At 48.2% G+C, this 17778-nt stretch overlaps 1 protein-coding gene across 1 annotated transcript; it reads right to left on the reverse strand.

The window, feature by feature from the left end:
* Positions 1-1485: 1485 nt before the first annotated feature.
* On the reverse strand, positions 1486-11132 carry CRYBA4 (crystallin beta A4). Its single transcript, XM_004387621.3, has 5 exons — positions 11067-11132; positions 9139-9257; positions 6470-6611; positions 3712-3854; positions 1486-1772 (listed from the first exon to the last, which is right to left on the reverse strand). Exons 1-5 carry the CDS (start codon positions 11103-11105, stop codon positions 1625-1627), a joined length of 591 nt encoding a protein of 196 aa, XP_004387678.1. The 5' UTR covers positions 11106-11132; the 3' UTR covers positions 1486-1624.
* Positions 11133-17778: the final 6646 nt, after the last annotated feature.

Raw genomic sequence — 17778 nt, forward strand, 5'->3', positions numbered from 1 at the left:
TAAAGAAAAAAAAAAATCTGGAAGCAAAAATGGACAGAACTAAAGGGAGAAACAGATAAATCCAAATCACAGTACGAGATATTAGCAGCCTTCACTCAGTAAATGATAAACATTGATTTTTAAAAAATCAGTAAGAATATAGCAAAATCTAACTAGTACTGTCAACCAACTTGACCTGACATTTACAGAGCACTCTACCCAGCCCTGGTGGTGCAGTGGTTAAGAGATCAGCTCTTAACCAAAATGTCAGCAGTTCGAATCCACGATCTGCTCCTTGGAAACCCTATGGGGCAGTTCTACTCTGTCCTATAGGGTTGCTACGAGTTGCCTCTGTCCTATAGGGTCGCTATGAGTTGAATCAACTCAGCAGCAGTGGGTTATGGGTTATACCCAACAACTGCAGAATGTATATTATTTTCAGGAACATATCCAGGTCTATCAAATATAGGCCATATGCTAGGCCATAAAACAAATCTCAATCTCAGATGACTGAAATCTTACAGAGCATGTTCTCTGACAAGAACGGAATTAATGACAATAAAAGATCTAGAAAATCCTAAAATATTTGGGCTTTAGATAACATTTTTAAATAAACCATGAGCCAAAGGAGACATCGCAAGGGAAATTAGAAAATATCAGGCTGAATATTAATGAAAATACATCAAATTAAAATTGGTGATAAGCAGCTAAAGCAATACTCGGAGGGAAGTGTTTAGCTTTATATATGTATATTAGAAAAGAAGAAAGGCCTGCAACCAGTGACCCAAGATTCTACCTTAAAAAGCTTGAGAAAGAAGAACAAAGTAAACTTGAAGTAAATTATTATTACTGTTGTTGTTTGCCATGGAGTCAATTCCAACTCATAGCGACCGTATAGAACAGAGTAGAACTGCCCCGCAGGGTTTCTAACGAGTGGCTGGTGGATTCAAACTGCCGACCTTTTGGTTAGCAGCCTGAGCTCTTAACCACTTCACCACCAGGGCTCCTTGAAGTAAACAGGAAGAGGGAAATAATAAAAATAAGAGCAAGAGTACAGACCCAGGACACCGTTTTCACTCAGTAATGAAGTCACTCCCAAGGTTCACCCTTCAGCCAAAGATTTGACAACCCTGTAAAACAAAACGAGACTAATTGGGCACAGCAGCCCAAGGACAAGGACTAGAAGGCAGGAGAGGACAGGAAAGCTGGTAACAGGGAATCCAAGGTCAAGAAGGGAGAGTGTTGACATGTCGTGGGGTTGTTAACCAATGTCATAAAACAATATGTGTACTAACTGTTTAATGAGAAACTACTTGTTCTGTAAACCTTCATCTAAAGTACAATAAAAACTTTTTAAAAGAGCAAAAATCAGTGAAATAAAACACAAACAAATGATAGAGAAAAGTAAAAAAGTTAACAACTGGTTCTTGGAAAAGATTAATGAAATTGAAAAACACAAGCAAACATTGGATCTTCTTTTTTATTACTTCTAGTTTTTTGAACTGACTGTGCATAGACTGGCCCACATGGGTGCTGGCTTTACATGGGTTACGTAGGGAGGCAGAATGAGAGAGCACATAACAACCTCCAAAGCCCTGCCATTCCAGGCAAGCACAGTTGCGTTCCTCAGTGCCAGGCTCCCTGCTCACTGCTGGATCCTGCGAATACTCTGCACCTGGAAGGTCTGGGCATGAGAGCCCCACTCCCGGAAATGCTTGTAGTTGCCCGAGGGGCGATCGCACTCCAGCACGTACTGAAAACCTCGGTAGCCAGGAAACTGGGAGCAAACCCAGCTGGAGGAGGGAAGAGACAGATTGTTACCCTAAAGAGGCACCAGCACAATTATCAAGACAGGGACAAAGGGGTCCACATTCCAGCCACCTTGGCCTTTTTGCAGTGTCCAGAATGTGTCGTGCTCTTTCTAGTACTGGGCCTTTGATCATGCTGTTCCCTCTGCCAGAAACACCATTCCAGCCGTTTTTTGTCTTGCCAAGTTCAACTTGTCCTTCAGATTTCAGCTCAATCATCATTTCATCAGGAAACCCTTCCCTGTTCCCCAAAACAGACCACAGTCCCTTACTGTACCATTTCTTAGTATCCTGTGTCCTTTGTTTGTAGGACTTGCAATCACTAATTGTCAAATTATTTGTAACATGTCAGCCGCCCCTGCCAGGAGATAAGCTCCCTGAGAGTAGGGATGTGTGTGTCTTGTTCCTTGTTATCCCCAGTGCCTAGCACAATGCCTGGCAAAGAGAAGGGTCTCAATAAATATTTGGTGAATGAATGAATAGATGAATGAAGGGAAGTCTAATTCTTTCCCTTTCCTCCCTTATCCAGAGACACTTCCAAGGAAAGGGCTATTGTTCTTTGAATTCGTTGACCACCCTGTTATGGATTGAACTGGGTCTCCAAAAATTAGGTGTTGGAATACTAACCCCTGTACCTATGGATGTGATCCTGCTTGGAAAAAGGGTTTTCTTTGTTATGTTGATGAGGTCGTACTAACATAGGGTGTGTCCCTATGAGTTATAAAAAAAGCAGATTAGATACAGACGGGGCAGGGGGCACAAACTGGGGAAGACAGATGCCATGTGAGGATCATCTACAAGCCAAGGACGACAAGGAAGGAATCCACACGACCAAGACCCTGATTTGGACCTTTAACTCCAGGACTTTCTATTCTTTAAAGTCATCCACTTGTAGTATTTCTGTTCCAGCAGCACTGGGAAATTAAGACCCCCTCACATTGTTCAGAACTGGACAAGGATTGATGTCTTGTTTTCGGAGCTTTTGTTTCCCCTTCTGTAAAAGAAGGAAGTGGCCTCAAGAATCACAAAGGGTTCATCTTACTCTGAAAGAAAATGATTCCCTGGTGGTTCCTGAGAAAACTGAAAAGACAACAAAACAAAAAATCCTACCTCCTCCCTCAGCCCCTGCCTACCAGAAGCCAAAGAACAACTTAGAAGATGGCTCTGTTGTCCTCACTAAGCAAGGATCTCACACCTCAGCCTTCACCTGCCCCCTCCTGGGTGGAAAGGGTGAGAAAGGTCAGTCAGTCCTGGGCTTGAGGCTGGATTCAGTCACTTACCTGGTACTGGACTATGAGCAAATCGCTTAGCTCACATCTGTTTGTTTTATGACTAGGCGTCTATCCCCCCTCTTCCGGTGATAGACCTGATACCCCTCCCCTTCGAGTGGGACTGACTCCCACAATGAGCATGTGACCAGGCCTAGCCAACGAGAGCATCCCACTCCTGTGGGCATGGTGACTAGTTGAGAGTTGACCACATGAGAAGCGGCCAATGAGAGCCTTTCCTGGAACTCTGAATAGAATCACTAAGAAAGAGGCACTCTCTTTCCCTGGGGCTTTTTGTGTAGGGAAGAAGCAGTGATCTTTGACTTTACATGTGAAGAGCCTGCCTGAGAATGTAGCCACACAGAGGCAGGCAGAGCAAGAAGAGGAGAAAGATCCCTGCTGTAGCATCTGGATCCAGCTGTGCCTGAAACTGTTGCAGCAGACAACAAATCTCCTTTTGTTTTAAGCCAGTTTGATCTGGGTTTCTATCTCTGGCAGTTCCACAGATTCTGGCCAATAACTCCCTGTGCATCAGTGTCCTTCTCTGGAATGTGGGCATCAAAGCTCCAAAGCCTCCAGGGTTTTTACAGGAAGTGCCCCTACCCATCCCAACAACCTCTCTTTCCCCTACCAGGCAGAGCCCTGGAGCCACTTACGCTCCTGAGTGGACACGGAAGGAGCCTACTTCATTGCCTTCCCAGCCCATGGCCTGGAGGGAGGGGCAGTCATCACTCAGCTCCCCTTTCCTGCCCAGGAAGTTCTCTTGCTCAAAGATGGTCAGCTTTGAGTCACGGTGGTTCTGTGGGGACAGAGAACAGTTGCAGACCCCTAGACACCCAGTTGAAAACCCAAGAGCCTCTGCTGGCCCCCACACCTATGCCCTTGGGTCTCCCAACATCAGCCCCCCTCGCAAACCTTTGGGAGGGCAATAAGGCAACAGGTACCAGAAACCTTAGACAAGGTGTATCCTTTGCCCAGCAATCCCCCTTCCAGAAATTTACACAAAGGAAATTACCAGGGAACAAATTAGCCATTAAAGATACTCATCCTCAGCTTTGGTGATAACAGTAAAACACCAACAAACAACAGAAATAAACCTGGAATCAACCTAAATGTCCAAAAATAGGGGACCAGGTGGTGAGATTTCGCCATGGTTAAGAGGAAGGGTGCAGAGACCTGGGTTCAAATCCTATCTCTGCCACTTACGGGTGGACTAAGCTTAGTCACATGGCATTTCGGAGCCTCTGCTTCCATATCTCATATAGGGTCGCTATGAGTCGGAATCGACCCCATGGCTACGGGTTTGGTTTTGGTGGTTTGTTTCCACAGCTGTAAAATGAAACTAACCACACCTTCTTTTCAGGGTTGTTCTGAGGATTAAATGAATTCAGAAGTTCATCCTCTGCTGAATTGTAAACGGTGTGAGGTCAAGGATTGCATCTGTCACATTTCACCAAGGGTCCCTGTATTTAGCACAATGTCTGGGAAATTGGTGGAATAAATAAGCAGATGAGTTATTCACACAGTGGAACACTACAGAGCTATGAAAAATGACGTTGCAAATGAAATTTAATCACCAGGGAGGAGATTGTGAAATATTTGCCTAGCAAGGAAAACCAACTGGTTCATTCTGATTCCATTTTTGTAACAACTTTTATGTGACAGTTAAGGTTGTGGGTCAACTTGGCTGGGCCACGATTCTCAGTGGTTTGGCAGTTATGCAATGATGTAATCACCTCCATGATGAGATCTGCTATGAGCAGCCAATCAGTTGAAAGAGACTTTCCTTGGGGGTATGGCCTGCATCCAATATGTATGGACTTTCTGCAAAGCTCGCTGGCTTTTGCTATCCTCTGGATCCTGCATTTGGCTCACTATTATCTGAACTCTGGTTCTTGGGACTTGAGCCAGCTTACCTGCCCATCTTGGATTTGTCAGCTTCCGTAGCCTGTGAGCCAGCGACCTGCTGTCTGACCCGCTGATCTTGGGTTTGTCAGCCCCTGCAGCTACATGAGTCAGGAGAAGCCTCCAGCCTGCTGCCTGACCCACAGACTAGGGACTTTCCAGCCTCTACAACCACGTGAGCTGTTTCCTTGATATAAATCTCTCTCTCTCTGTCTCTCTCTCTATATATATGTACATGCTTCACTGGTTTTGCTTCTCTACAGAACTCAGCCTACGACTGTATATATATATATATATATACACATATATACATATATGTATGTGTATATATATAACGTTTATCTGTGGATAGCAAAGAAGACCAGAAAGAAATCCACAGCACTATTAACAGTGGCCTTCTGTCTCAGAGGTGTGGTTGTAAACGACTTCTGTTTTCTTATTCTGCTATATCAGGTTTTCCCTCTAAATCTTGGACAATAAATATCTTATGTGGTTTTTAATCAATAAAAATTGTTTTCGAAGTAAAAAAGAACAAAATACACCTTCCTAAGCCTCAGTTTTTTCATCTGTAAGTTGGGTATAAAAAACCAAACTCATTGCCGTAAAGTCAATTCTGACTCACGTGGCACAAACCATTTGCACCGGCCTACTAACTGAAAGGCTGGCAGTTCGAACCCACCCAGAGACACAGCAGAAGAAAGGCCTGGTGATCTGCTTCCATAAAAATTACAGCCAAGGAAACCCTAATGGAGAATTTGTACTCTGTAACACTCGGTGTTGCCATGAGTCAGAATCAACTCAACAGCAATGGGTTTGGTTTGGGTTTTAAGATGGGAATAATGATGCCTACCCCACCCATACTCCATAAGCAGCAGCTAAAATATAAAATCGAGGGCACTGGTGATGAATCAGAAACATGAAATAGAACTCTTCCACCCCACCTCATCCTGCCACCTCTGGTACCCAGCTTCTTCCAAGATCCCTGAGTCATGAAGTGGGGTTGCAAAGCACACATGAGCACATATCATAACCACAGTTGCTGTGGACAGAGTGTTTATGGCAGACTCTGTCCAGACGCTTTACATTTTTCTTCCCCACCATACAGGTACTGGAGTCCCTGGGTGATGCCAACAGTTAATGGGTTCAGCTACTAACCGAAAGTTTGGAGGTTTGAGTCCACCCAGAGGCACCTCAGAAGAAAGTCCTGATGATCTACTTCTGAAAAATCAGCCAGTGAAAACCCTATGGAGCACAATTCTACTCTGACACACAAGGGGTCACCATCAAAGTCGACTTGACGGCAACTGGTACTGTTATACCACTACGGTCCCATTTCAAGATGAAAAAACTGAGGCTCCGAGAAAGGAGGGACTGCCCAAGTCTCACAGCTTAAAGAGGTGACGTGAGAATTCGTACCCTGGGACATCTGATTGCCAAGCCCCCAGTGAAGGCTGGAAGCCAGGAGGGAGGCTCAGTATCTCCCTGGGACCAGGCAGGGGCAGTACTCACAGTGCAGGCCAAGGGCCGGAAAGAGGTGAGCCTTTCAGAGGGGTAGGCCGTGTTGCCACTCCAGGCATCCCAGCACGGGTACTCGCCCCTCTCCAGCACGTACTGCTGTCCTTGGTAGCTGGCGTGCTCAAAGCCCACCCACCTGTGGACAGAGGGCAGGCGGTGTAGGAAGTGAGAGACCTTCAGCTGAGTCCTAGAGCAGTGGTTGTCCCTAGGAGACATTTAACAATGTCTGGAAACTTCCTTTTTTCCTGAGCCCCTGTGTGATGCATACAGTTAACGCGCTCACCTGCTAACTAAAAGGTTAGAGATTTGAGTCTACCCAGAGGAGGCTTGGAAGAAAGCCCTGGCAATCTACTTCTGAAAGATCAGCCATTGAAAACCCCATGGAGCACAGTTCTACTCTGACACATGGGGTTGCCATGAGTCAGAATTGACTCGATGGCAACAGTTTTTGTTTTCGATTTGTTTTGGAGACATTTTGGGTTGTCACAAATGGGGGAGCAGGTACTACTGTCATCTTGAGGGTTGAGCAGGGATGCTGCCCATCATCTTACAATGCACAGGATGGCTGCCACCACAAAGAAGTCTTCAGCCCAAGATATCAAGAGCACAAGGTTGAGAAAGCATGTTCTGGACCCAGAGGTCCGCTGATTTGTTGTGTGTCCTATAGGTTGAGGAACTGCCCCCTGCTGGTGTCCTGAAGACCTTGCACACGTCCATATAGGCCACGCAGGCCTATATGACCTAAGCCTTGGTGGAACTCCTCGTCACCTCCCCGGAAGACAGGCCGTTTCTCACTTGCCTCCCTATCGTGAGAGAGGCTACTATGAGGCAGTTTCTTATCTACCCCTGTGGTTCTGAAGAGACATGGGCCTTCCCACCTTGACACACTGTGGGCTACAGCAGCTGGCAATAAAATCACTTAGCTGTTGCGTGGAAATGGCTCCCAGCAGCAGAATGTCCCCTTTCCCCTCTCCTGCTCCTGTTGCCTGTCATCTGTTGACCCTTTTGTGTTGGTGGGACACTTGTCCCTGTGGGACAAGGGACACTGGAGGTTGACACCCAGCTGACCTGGCGTTTGCTTCTATGCAAGGAATACACTGTCTGCACTGATCAGGGCTCATCTCCTTACCGGCCTGCTTGACATCTCTGGACAGGCCACTGTCCTCCTCTGAGCCCCACTTCCCCACCTGTACAAAGCAGAAGCTAAAAGAGTGTTTACCATAATGTGAGATGTGTAAATATCACTCACAGTGACCTTAGTGGCACTCACAGGCAGAGCATTAAATGACTCGAGTCACATAGGGAGGACATCATTCTCCTTTCAATTTACTTTTGAACCTTCTAGAACTATGCTATCCAACATGGTAGCCACTAGCCACATGTAGCTAATTAAATTCATTAATTAAAATTAAATACAGGTAGTCCCTGAGTTACTACAGGGTTCTGTACCGAAGACTCTATCATAAGTCAGTTCTGAACATTAAGTCGAATGCCTCTTTTTTTTTCTTTTTTTGAGTTTTCATTATTATTGCCTTTTATTAGCAGAATCTTTAGAAATCTGATCTTTGAACATCTGCTAGTGAACATCAGCAAATTACAAGCTGCAACATACGATAAAATGTACAAGAAATCCCAAAACAGATGGTCATAAGTGCAGTTTGTCGTAACCTGAATACGTCATAAGTCGGGGACTACCTATAAATCAAAATGCAGTTACATTTCAAGCCCTCAATAGTCACATGTGGCCAGTGGCTCTGAATTGGGGGGTACACAGGAAGAATATTCCCATCACTGCAGAAAGTTCTATTGAATGCTGCTGGTCTAGAAAGTCTCAGTGTGTTATCTGGTGGTCCAGTAGTAGAATTCTTGTCTTCCATGTGGGAGACCTGGGTTTGATTCCCAGCCAATGCATCTCATACTCCGTCACCACCCATCTGTCAGTGGAGGCTTTCAAGTTGCTGTGATGCTGTACAATTTTCAGCAGAGCTTCCAGACTAAGACAGACTAGGAAGAAAGACCTGTCGATCTACTTCTAAAAATTCAGCCAGTGAAAACGCTATGGACCACTAACGGTCCGATCCAATTGTGCATGGGGTTGCCTTGAGTCAAGGCCTGGCTGGACAGCAATTAACAACAACAATACCTCTTTCACAACCAAAAATGGGGACAGCGCAGGACCAGGCAGCATTTTTTTCTTCGTGCATGAGGTCATCAAACCACAGCTAACAATTAACACCTCTCCACATCTCACTAAGCCATTTAAAAAACAAAAAAAACAAAAGAGGGCAGGTCTCAGCTTATGCTCAGAGCCTCAAGGAGGCAATACTTTGCTAAAAATGATTAGCATTATTTTGGACTATATTTATTTTCACTTTTGGTGAGTGATGTTGGCTTCTGATTTATGCAACTGGAACATTTCTGACCAGACATTGCTGCATCCAGGGGGCAGGGTGTGTATGAATGGCTCCCCCTACAGTTAAGCAGTACACAACCCGCATAATCTTACACGGCAGTCCTGCACACTCCTCAGCACCTCAGGCCCAAGGGAGGCACAAGAGAACAGTTAGAGTCTGGGAAGACAGAACATCTGAAAATCCAAGCACCACACTCCAGGCCCCTCCCTGCACCCCACCCCACCCCGATTCAGGTCCCCCTGGACTCACGCTCCACTCAGCACTTTCAAGGATCGCACCGTCTCAAAGCCAAGCTCCAGTACGCTAGGGCACTCGGCCGTGAACTCATGCCTCCTGCCCTGGAAGCCCTCCTCGTCCCACACCACCATCTAGACCGGAGAGGAGAAAAGGTGAACGCCCACCTAAGAACCCTGTGGGGGGTGAGGGGTGAGGGGCTCACCCCAGAACTCAGGGTGGGGCAGGGCAGGTAGGTCCAACTTATGGCAACTCCATGTGCATTCACAGTAGACTTGTGCTCCATAGGGTTTTTAATGGCTGATTTTTTTGGAAGTAGATCTCCAGGCCTTTCTTCTGAGGTGCCTCTGGGAGAATCTGAATTTGAACTGCCAACTTCTTCACTAGTAGCTGAGTGCGTAATTGTTTGGGCCACCCAGGGACTCCATCTCCAAGGTAAAGCAGGAGATAAAGCAGGAATTGAGAACTCAGATGCAGCCAGGGTCCAGGCAAGTGAGGTAGGTGGGGCCTGTGAGGACTGGAGATCACAGGCCCCACATAAAGGGGTGGCTACAGCTCGTTGCCACTGTTGCCGCGTGGGAATGTGAGCCAGTGCTTCCAATTCTCAAGACAACTCACAAATTCAGAATTAAAAAAAATTTTTTTTAAGTGTTTTAAAACACAAAGGAGGTCAACGAAATCATTCCCAAAGACGGTGTGCAATCCTTGGGCTGCCAGTTTGCTCCCTCTCCAGAGAGTGTTCCCTGGATGGGGTAAATGGTTAACAGGCTCACAAAGGCATAGTGGAGGCGGGAGGACAACAGCGTACTTGCCCCCGGGCACAAGTCCAAGGAGGCACCAGTGGCATCACTAGGGAAGTGAGGGGGTGCAGACCACACCAGGTGACATTGTCAGAGGGTGTGACACCACGCAGTCTGGAGATGCGTCCAAGGCCAATCTATACAGGACTCGAACGACTCTAGAAAGCCCACGCCCGCTTCAGCCTTGTTTCGGTGCTGCTCTCTGTTGCTGTGGCTCTCGGTGTCTGCAGGGGTGATTCACCAGCCAGGAGGCGCCGCCGCAGGCCAGGACCCAGCCAGCCTGTCAGCCTGCCACCCGGGACAGCCTTCCCGGCAGCAAATTGTTGCCGCTGTCAATGTCTAGGAGCCTTGGTGGTGCAGTGGTTAAAAACACTTGACTGTTAACCAAAAGGTCAGCGGTTTGAACCCACTAGCTGGTCCATGGGATAAAGATGTGGCAGTCGGCTTCTGTAAAGACTTACAGCCTTGGGAACCCTGTGGGCACTTCTAGTCTGTCCTACAGGGTCACTATGAGTCAGAATCAACTCGATGGCAGTGGGTTTAGTTTTTATCAACTCTATGGCAATGGGATTCATCTTAAATTTGGAGGAGTGAGGCGCAACTTAGAGATTTCTCCTAGGTGCTGGATTTGGAGAGGGGCGCAATTTAGAGATTGCCCCTGGGTGCTCGTTACCCTCACTACGGGCCTGCACGCTTGGTGGCTAACTGAAAGGTTGAGGTTCGAGTCTGTCCAGAGGTACCTTGAAAGAAAGGCCTGGCCATCTACTTCCAAAAATCAGCCATTGAAAATCCTATGGAGCACAGTTCTACTCTGACATGCATGGGGTCAGATGAGTTGGAGTCAATTCAATTGGTGGTGGCAGTAGTGGTGGATCCAGAGAATAATATAGTTAATGTTTTGGAACCGGAAAGACACAAGTTCAAGTTTAATTTTGAGCTCTCTCTCTGCTCCTGTGAGGGACCTTTCTTCCCCTCTCTGAGCCCCAGTTGCACCCTCTGTGAAAGGGGGCAATCGTAAACCCCGTCTCCTAGAAGTGACCTGGAGATTCAGTGAAAGTGGAGGAGGGGTCCTCTGGATCCAGGTTTGAAACCCGCCCCCTCCCTGCTCCCCACCACCTCCCTCACCCCCGTGCCTCTTCCTACCTTCCAGGGTCCCCCCAACTTGGTACACTGCAGCGTCATGCCAGCCCCTTCCTACACAGGAGAGGAACATAATCACCTTCTGCCCTAACCCTGCTCTCCTCCCTGACACTGAAGGCTGGTTTGGGCTGAGTTGGGATCTAGATGGGGTTCAGATGTGACTGGGCTAGGCGCAAAGTGTGGCTTTGGCCTGCCCTTCTCTTTCCCTTCCCATATCCTTTTTTCCCTTCCTGTGGCCATCTCAGAACATCCCCGTTCTGGGTCCTGGTGGCTCTGCCCCCCACCTGTCTTGTTTTATCCTCTCTCTAGGAGAACATTCTATGTCTGTCAGAGGGTAGATGCATCACCCGGCAAGTACCTCTTCCAGAGACAGTCCCTAACCCAAAGGGTGCAAATGCAGCCAACAGGACTATGAGAATAGATTTGCTTTTAAATCAGAGTAAAAGCCCTGATGGCAAAATGGTTAAACACTCAGCTGCCAACCAAAAGGTCAGCAGTTCAAACCCGCCCCCCACCAGAGGCTCCAAGGGAGAAAGACCTGGAGATCTGCTCCTGTAAAGATTATAGCCAAGGAAGCTCTATGGGGCAGTTCTACTCTGTCAACGTGGACTTGCTATGAGTCAAAATTGACCCAAGGGCACCTGGCAACAAGAAGATAGGTGTAGGTCTTGATGCCTAGACCCATCCTCGGTTAGGGTGAGGATGGCATTCTGGATGACACAAAGATGTCCCCAGGATTGGGGATCTGGACTCCCTGCCTCCCAGGTCAGGCTCACTCAAAGCTCCTGATCCTCCCCTTCCCCAAGTCTGGAACTTACCTAGCTGAGCCCAGAGAACATGCCAGACCTGGGCCAGCTGCAGCCAGGCTCTTATAGTCTGGGTGGGGAGAGGGGCCCCCAGGAGACAAAGCCCCAACTCAGCAAATGAGCGGCAGAAACAAAAGCAAGTGCTGGAGAGGGATCAGCAGCTCTGGCTTTGGCTGGGAGGGAATGGGCTGGCTCGCCAACCTCAGAGACCAGCTGTGAAGAAGGCAAGAGGAGGAAGGTCTGCCATAATCAGCTCCACTGAGCTTCTGTCTGGAGCAATAGAATGAGCACTGAATGAGGAGTCCAAAAATTTCATTCTCATCCTGCCTAGCCATGCGACCTTGGGCAAGTCATTTCCCCTCCATTTCTGCCTACAAAAGGAGATAAGAATAAACTTGGGTTGTTGTGAGGTTATGTAACATGTCTGACACAGAGCAAACGCTCAGCAAATTCGTTTCTCCCTTTCCACCCCGTTCCTCTTCCAGCTGGGGCAATCGAGGTAGGCTTCATGTTGGAGGTGGCATTTAAACTCGATTCCGAAGGGTGGGAGGATTTGCGCAAAGTGAAAAGGAAGCAGGGGCATTCCAAGCAGAGGAAACAAACAAAAGTGCAGTGGTAGAATTTGCGGCACATGTACCAGAAAGAGCCGGTAGCCTGATGTGGCTGGAGCAGATGGAGAGAGGCAGAAGAGGTGGGCTGGGTCAGGACCTGCAGGGCCCAAAAAGTTACATGGATGAGTCTGCTGGCTCTGAGGACAGAATAAAGGAGCTGGTGGGTGAGAGCATGCTTTGCAAACTGTACAGCACCTGTCGACTCTCGAGGGTTTATAGGATTCACTTTGTGCACCCTCGTCCTGCATCCCTGGCCTCTCATAGCTTAGGAAAGAGCTTGGCTGGGAGTCAGGGCACTGAGAGTGAGATCTGACCCTGTTCTTACCACCTGGGTCACCTAGAGGCTGACTGAGCCCCAGCTTACGGCCTGGGAAAGGGCAGCACCAGTTCCCTGTGGGGAGGGTTAAGGACCCTGCCGGTACAACGGTTAAGTACTCGGCAGCTAAGCAAAAGGTTGGTGGTTTGAACTCACCCATCAACTCTGCGGAAGAAAGAGCTGGTGATCTGCTTCTTTAAAAGATTACAGCCTAGGAAACCATATGAGGCAGTCCTACTCTGTCACATGGGGTTGCTATGAGTTGGAACTGACTCGATCGCACCCAACAACAACAACATTTAACGCATGACTTTGATAAACTGTTGCCATGAAAACTAAAGGCTAAGAACACAACCTCTGCAGCCAGACAGAGTGAATTTGAATCCCATGCTTACCGGCTGGGTGACCTTGTGCATGTTACTGAACCTCTCTGAGCCTCAGTTTCCTCATGTGTAAAATGGGTATAACAAAGTAAATTGGGTTTAACCTAAGAGACAGGTATTGTGAGGATCTGTGTGAGTTATACATGAATAGCACTGGAAACTGCTTCTAGAAAAAAAAAAGATTAAAAGAAAACGTTATCTGTCATCATCGTCATTATTGCTAATACTAACAAGGATTATTATTAAATAAAAATTATTAAAAAAGCAGGTCCCTAAGCAAACAAACGGTTTGCACTCAACTGCTAACCTAAAGGTTGGCAATGCAAACCCACCCAGAGGTGCCACAAAAGGAAAGCCTGTCGATCTGCTTGCATTAAGATTACAGCCAAGAAAACCCTATGGAGCAGTTCTACTGCGTAACACGCGGGGTCGTCATGAGACAGAATCAACTCAACCGCACCTAACAAGTACTGCAACAATAAAAAAGCAGGAGTGCATAGTTTTTAAGAGCTTGGGTTCATAGGGCAACATGTGTACTAACTGCTTAACAAGAAACTATTTTGTTCTGTAAACCTTCATCTAAAGTGAGAACAGCAGCACAACCGGAAGAGTGTAGTCGATGTCACTGAACTGCGCACGTAGAAATTTTTGAAATGGTGTATCTTTGGCTATGTGTATTTTCACCAAAAAAAAAAAAAAAAGGTCGAGAAGGGAGAGGGTTGACATGTCGTGGGGTTGTTAACCAATTTCATAAAACAATATGTGTACTACTGTTTCATGAGAAACTATTTGTTCTGTAAACCTTCATCTGACGTGCAATAAATAAATAGATAAATAAATAAATAAAGAGCTTGGGCTCAGGAGTTAAAAAGATGTGAGCCCCCAACTCCACTTTACAGATGAGAAAACTGAGGCTGAGAGAGGCAAAAGGGACTTGCCTCAGTTTTCTCATCTGTAAATGGGGCTAACCACAGCCTTCAACGTACGAGGTCATAGTGAGGATTACAGGAGCTGAGAGCCATAAAACACTCATAGGGGTGCTCACATGAGGGCACCCCCACTTCCACCCCCATCTGGCCCTTTGACGGGGGCTCATTGCCAAACTGGGTCCGGAACTGCCCAGAGACAAGACGGCCTGGCCTCACGGCCCAGACCTGTGGGTGGCCCCACCGCAGGCATCTTGGCTGTGGCTCCAGTGTTCCTCATCCTGTGGTTCCTGCCCCCCACCCCAGGCCTTGGCCCAAGATGAAAGGCTGAGGGGAAAGCTGGAAAGTGAGGGGTGCCAGGTGGGGACAGGGTGATCTCCAGCAGAACTGGGCCGTATGGGGGGCCTGGGGCCCTGAATCCCCATAGAAGAGGCAGGAACCTATGAAGACCCTCCACCCAGGGGCAAGAGAGTGAGTTCCCCTGGGTCCCTCTGCTGGCCTTGCTGGTAGTGCACCTTGAGACTTTGTTCAAGTCACTCGTCCCACCTGGCCTCATTTTCTCTGTTTGTGAAGTGAGGTAGTGAGTGATACAATTTCTGGGATTTGTTCCATTGTTCAAAGTCTTTATTGCTCTACCTCGACCTGTGTGTGTGTGTGTGTGTGTGTGTGTGCGCGCGCGCGCCTTTCTCTCTGTGTCTCTATCTGTGTGTATGTGTGTGTGTGTCTCTTTATCTGTGTGTCTCTGTGTGTGTCAGCATCTCTCTCTCTATCTCTGTGTGTCTCTATATCTAGGTGTCTGGGTGTCTGGGTACCTCTCTCTGTCTGGCGTGTCTCTATCCGTGTGTGCCTCTGCATGTGTCTCTACCTGTACGTATTGTGGGGGGTGTGTCTGTGTGCGTGTCTCTCTCCTTCACCAGCCATCTCCCCCTTCTGCACTCTGATCTCTGTCTACATCGTCTCTTTCTTTTTGGGTGCTCTCCACCTTGCCCAATCTGTCTCCCCGTTTCTCTCTCCCCATCTTGGTTTCCCTTTCTCTCCCTGCATCCCACCTTCTGTTATGACCCGTGGGCAAGACCATCTAGTCACCCAATGTTGATGGAGGTCTTGCTGGGTGCCAGGCCCTGTGCCAGCGCTGGGTGTGCAGTGGTGAGCAAATGTGTTATGTCTAGGCAGCTCTATCCCTGGGTCAGATAATTAGGGGTCTGCAGGCAGTAAACAAAGCAGGGAAACAGGAAGGGAGGAAGCTGGGCCCAGTGGGGAATGTGGGACAGGCCCCACGCCTTGAATGCTCAGTTCACCCAAGCACACCCCTACCCAGAAACAGGGAGCCAGGCTAGGGCCAAGGTCAATCCCACAAGAGTTGAGCGTATAGACCCTGGAGCCAGCCTGCCTGGGCCGCTTCCTGCTCTGGTCTCTCTGTGCCTGCACTCTTCTCATCTGTGAAATGGGTATAATGAAAGTACCAAATAAGTCGGGCTATCCTGGGCATTGACTGAGATGGTGTGGGTAAAGCATTTGGTACCCAGCTTCACACACATAAAACCAGAAAAACCAGTTGCCGTTGAGTCAGTTCGGATTCCTGGCAACCCCATGTGTGTCAGAGTAGAACTGTGCTCCATAGGGTTTTCAATGGCTGATTTTTTAGAAGTAGATTGCCAGACCTTTCCTCCAAAGTGCCTCTGGGTGGACTCAAACCTCGAATTTTCAGTTAGCAGGAGAGCGTGTTAACTGTTTGCACCACCCAGGGACTCCTAACACACATAAGCACTTGGTAAGTAGAGTCATTGATAGCACACCCACGTCTGCCTTTACCAAGCGTTGTCCTGCTCATCATAACCTTCTCTTCTGCACAGCACTCCAGTAGGGATGCTTGTGCCCACTTTATAATTGCAGACACAGAGACCCCAAAGATAGCTTTTGTCGTCAGCTGCCGTCAAGTCTAGTTTCAACTCATAGTGACCCCATGTGACAGAGCAGAACTGCCGCATAGGATTTTCTAGGCTGTAATCTTTACAGAAGCATTTCGCCAGGTCTTTCTCCTGTGGAGCCGCTGGAGGGGTTCGAACCACCAACCTTTTGGGTAGAAGCCAAACACTTAACCGCTGGACCACCAGGGCAGACACCTGCCAATTGCCATGTAGTACGTAGTGATCAAGCCAGGATTCAAATGCAGGTCTCCTAGCTCCCTGGGGGCTCCCCTTTTCCCAGGCCCCATGGCTGACAACAGCAGGTAACTTGTGGCTGGCCCTTCCCCCAGCTGGGGGTGATAGGAGAGCAGTGTGGTAGGGGCAAAGCAGAGGGCAGGTCAAAAGGTGGATCCTTGCCGTTAGGGTTTTTGCTGTGCCTGCCAGGCTCACAATGGAAAATGCAGCTCTCAGCAGTAAGCTGGGACAGGCAGGCCCCCTTGGGCCTGCTGAGCCAGCTCCCCGTTTGTGCCACGTACCATAGGCCTGGTGTCTGCCAGATTATAAAATGGGGGGTCGGCCCCAGTCACCCAAAGCACCCACCTGCCCACCCACTCTCAAACAAGAAGTAGCAGGTCCCCAGGTAAGAGGGAACCCACCTCACTGCACAGAGCTGAAGGGAGGGGAGGAGAAGAGGGGAGTCAGAGAGAAGGGGGGCAAAGGAACAGCAACACAAGAGAGTCAGAGAGAAGTCAGAACAAGAAAATTACAGAGTTGAGAAAAAGATGAGAGAGAGAGGAAAACAAAGAACTGATAGACGGGCAGAGATCCAAAGAAGACAAGTACAGGGGAAGAAAGAGACAGAAAGATAGAAAGGGAGACAGACAGAGAGAAGGAGACAGAGAGAGGGACAGTCACAGAGAGACAGACAGACGGAGACTCATACAGAAAGAGAGAGAGAGGGACAGAAAGAAAGACACACAGACAAAGAAAAGCAGAGAGAGACAGACAGACACACACAAAGAGAAGAAGGCAGACAGAGACTCAGAGACAGAGACAGACAGAAAGACACACACACACACACACACATAGAGAAAAGCAGAGAGAGACAGACAGACACACACAAAGAGAAAAAGGCAGACAGAGACTCAGAGACAGAGACAGACAGAAAGACACATAAACAGAGAGAGAGAGAAAAGCAGAGAGACATCAGAGAGATACAGACAGGCAGAGGGAAAGAGAGAAAAAGAATGAGAACATTTCCTGGCCAGAACGAGCCCAGCCAGCACCCCAAGGTAGTGTTGATTCACAGGCTGATGTGGGGTAGCACGGGCCTGGAAGGTACAGATATGGCCCAGATGTCTGGTCTGCCCTCAGAGGTCAGAGCCCAGAGCAGTGACAGCCCTACTGGTAGACAGATGGGGAGGCGTCTGCCTGCTCCAATAAGAGTGCTCAGGAGTCCAGTGGGCCAGAGGGTCTGCATCTGAGCTGCCAAGGGGTCTTGAATCCCTTGAAAGTCTCTCCAAAACTGAAGGGGGCGTTTTTGTTTCTGGTGACAAGGTGAAGATTTCATCAATCAAAGGCAACTACGACACCATAGCGATTAGGACCCACTGGCACTGACCAAAGCCTTCTCCACCCAATGCCCGCATGGCCACAAGCCTCCTTTTTAGAAGCCCCAACATGCACTAAATATGTCCTCCTGGGTCCTCCTTTAGGCCCCAAGCCCCAGCCCTGGGTCAGCCCCCACTTACCCGCTCTAGAGAATT

This window comes from Trichechus manatus, unplaced genomic scaffold (assembly GCF_000243295.1).
Source record: "Trichechus manatus latirostris isolate Lorelei unplaced genomic scaffold, TriManLat1.0 scaffold00190, whole genome shotgun sequence".
Lineage (NCBI taxonomy): Eukaryota > Metazoa > Chordata > Mammalia > Sirenia > Trichechidae > Trichechus > Trichechus manatus.

What these genes read in the sequence shown, in the direction of transcription:
- CRYBA4 (XM_004387621.3), bottom strand. Translation starts at nt 11,105, where the DNA reads ATGACGCTGCAGTGTACCAAGTTGGGGGGACCCTGGAAG. An exon ending in TCCGGCCCTTGGCCTGCACT is followed by an intron (nt 3,855 to 6,469) that starts GTGAGTACTGCC and finishes CTGTCCCCACAG; the next exon opens with AACCACCGTGACTCAAAGCT. An exon ending in TTCCGTGTCCACTCAGGAGC is followed by an intron (nt 1,773 to 3,711) that starts GTAAGTGGCTCC and finishes TCCCTCCTCCAG; the next exon opens with CTGGGTTTGCTCCCAGTTTC.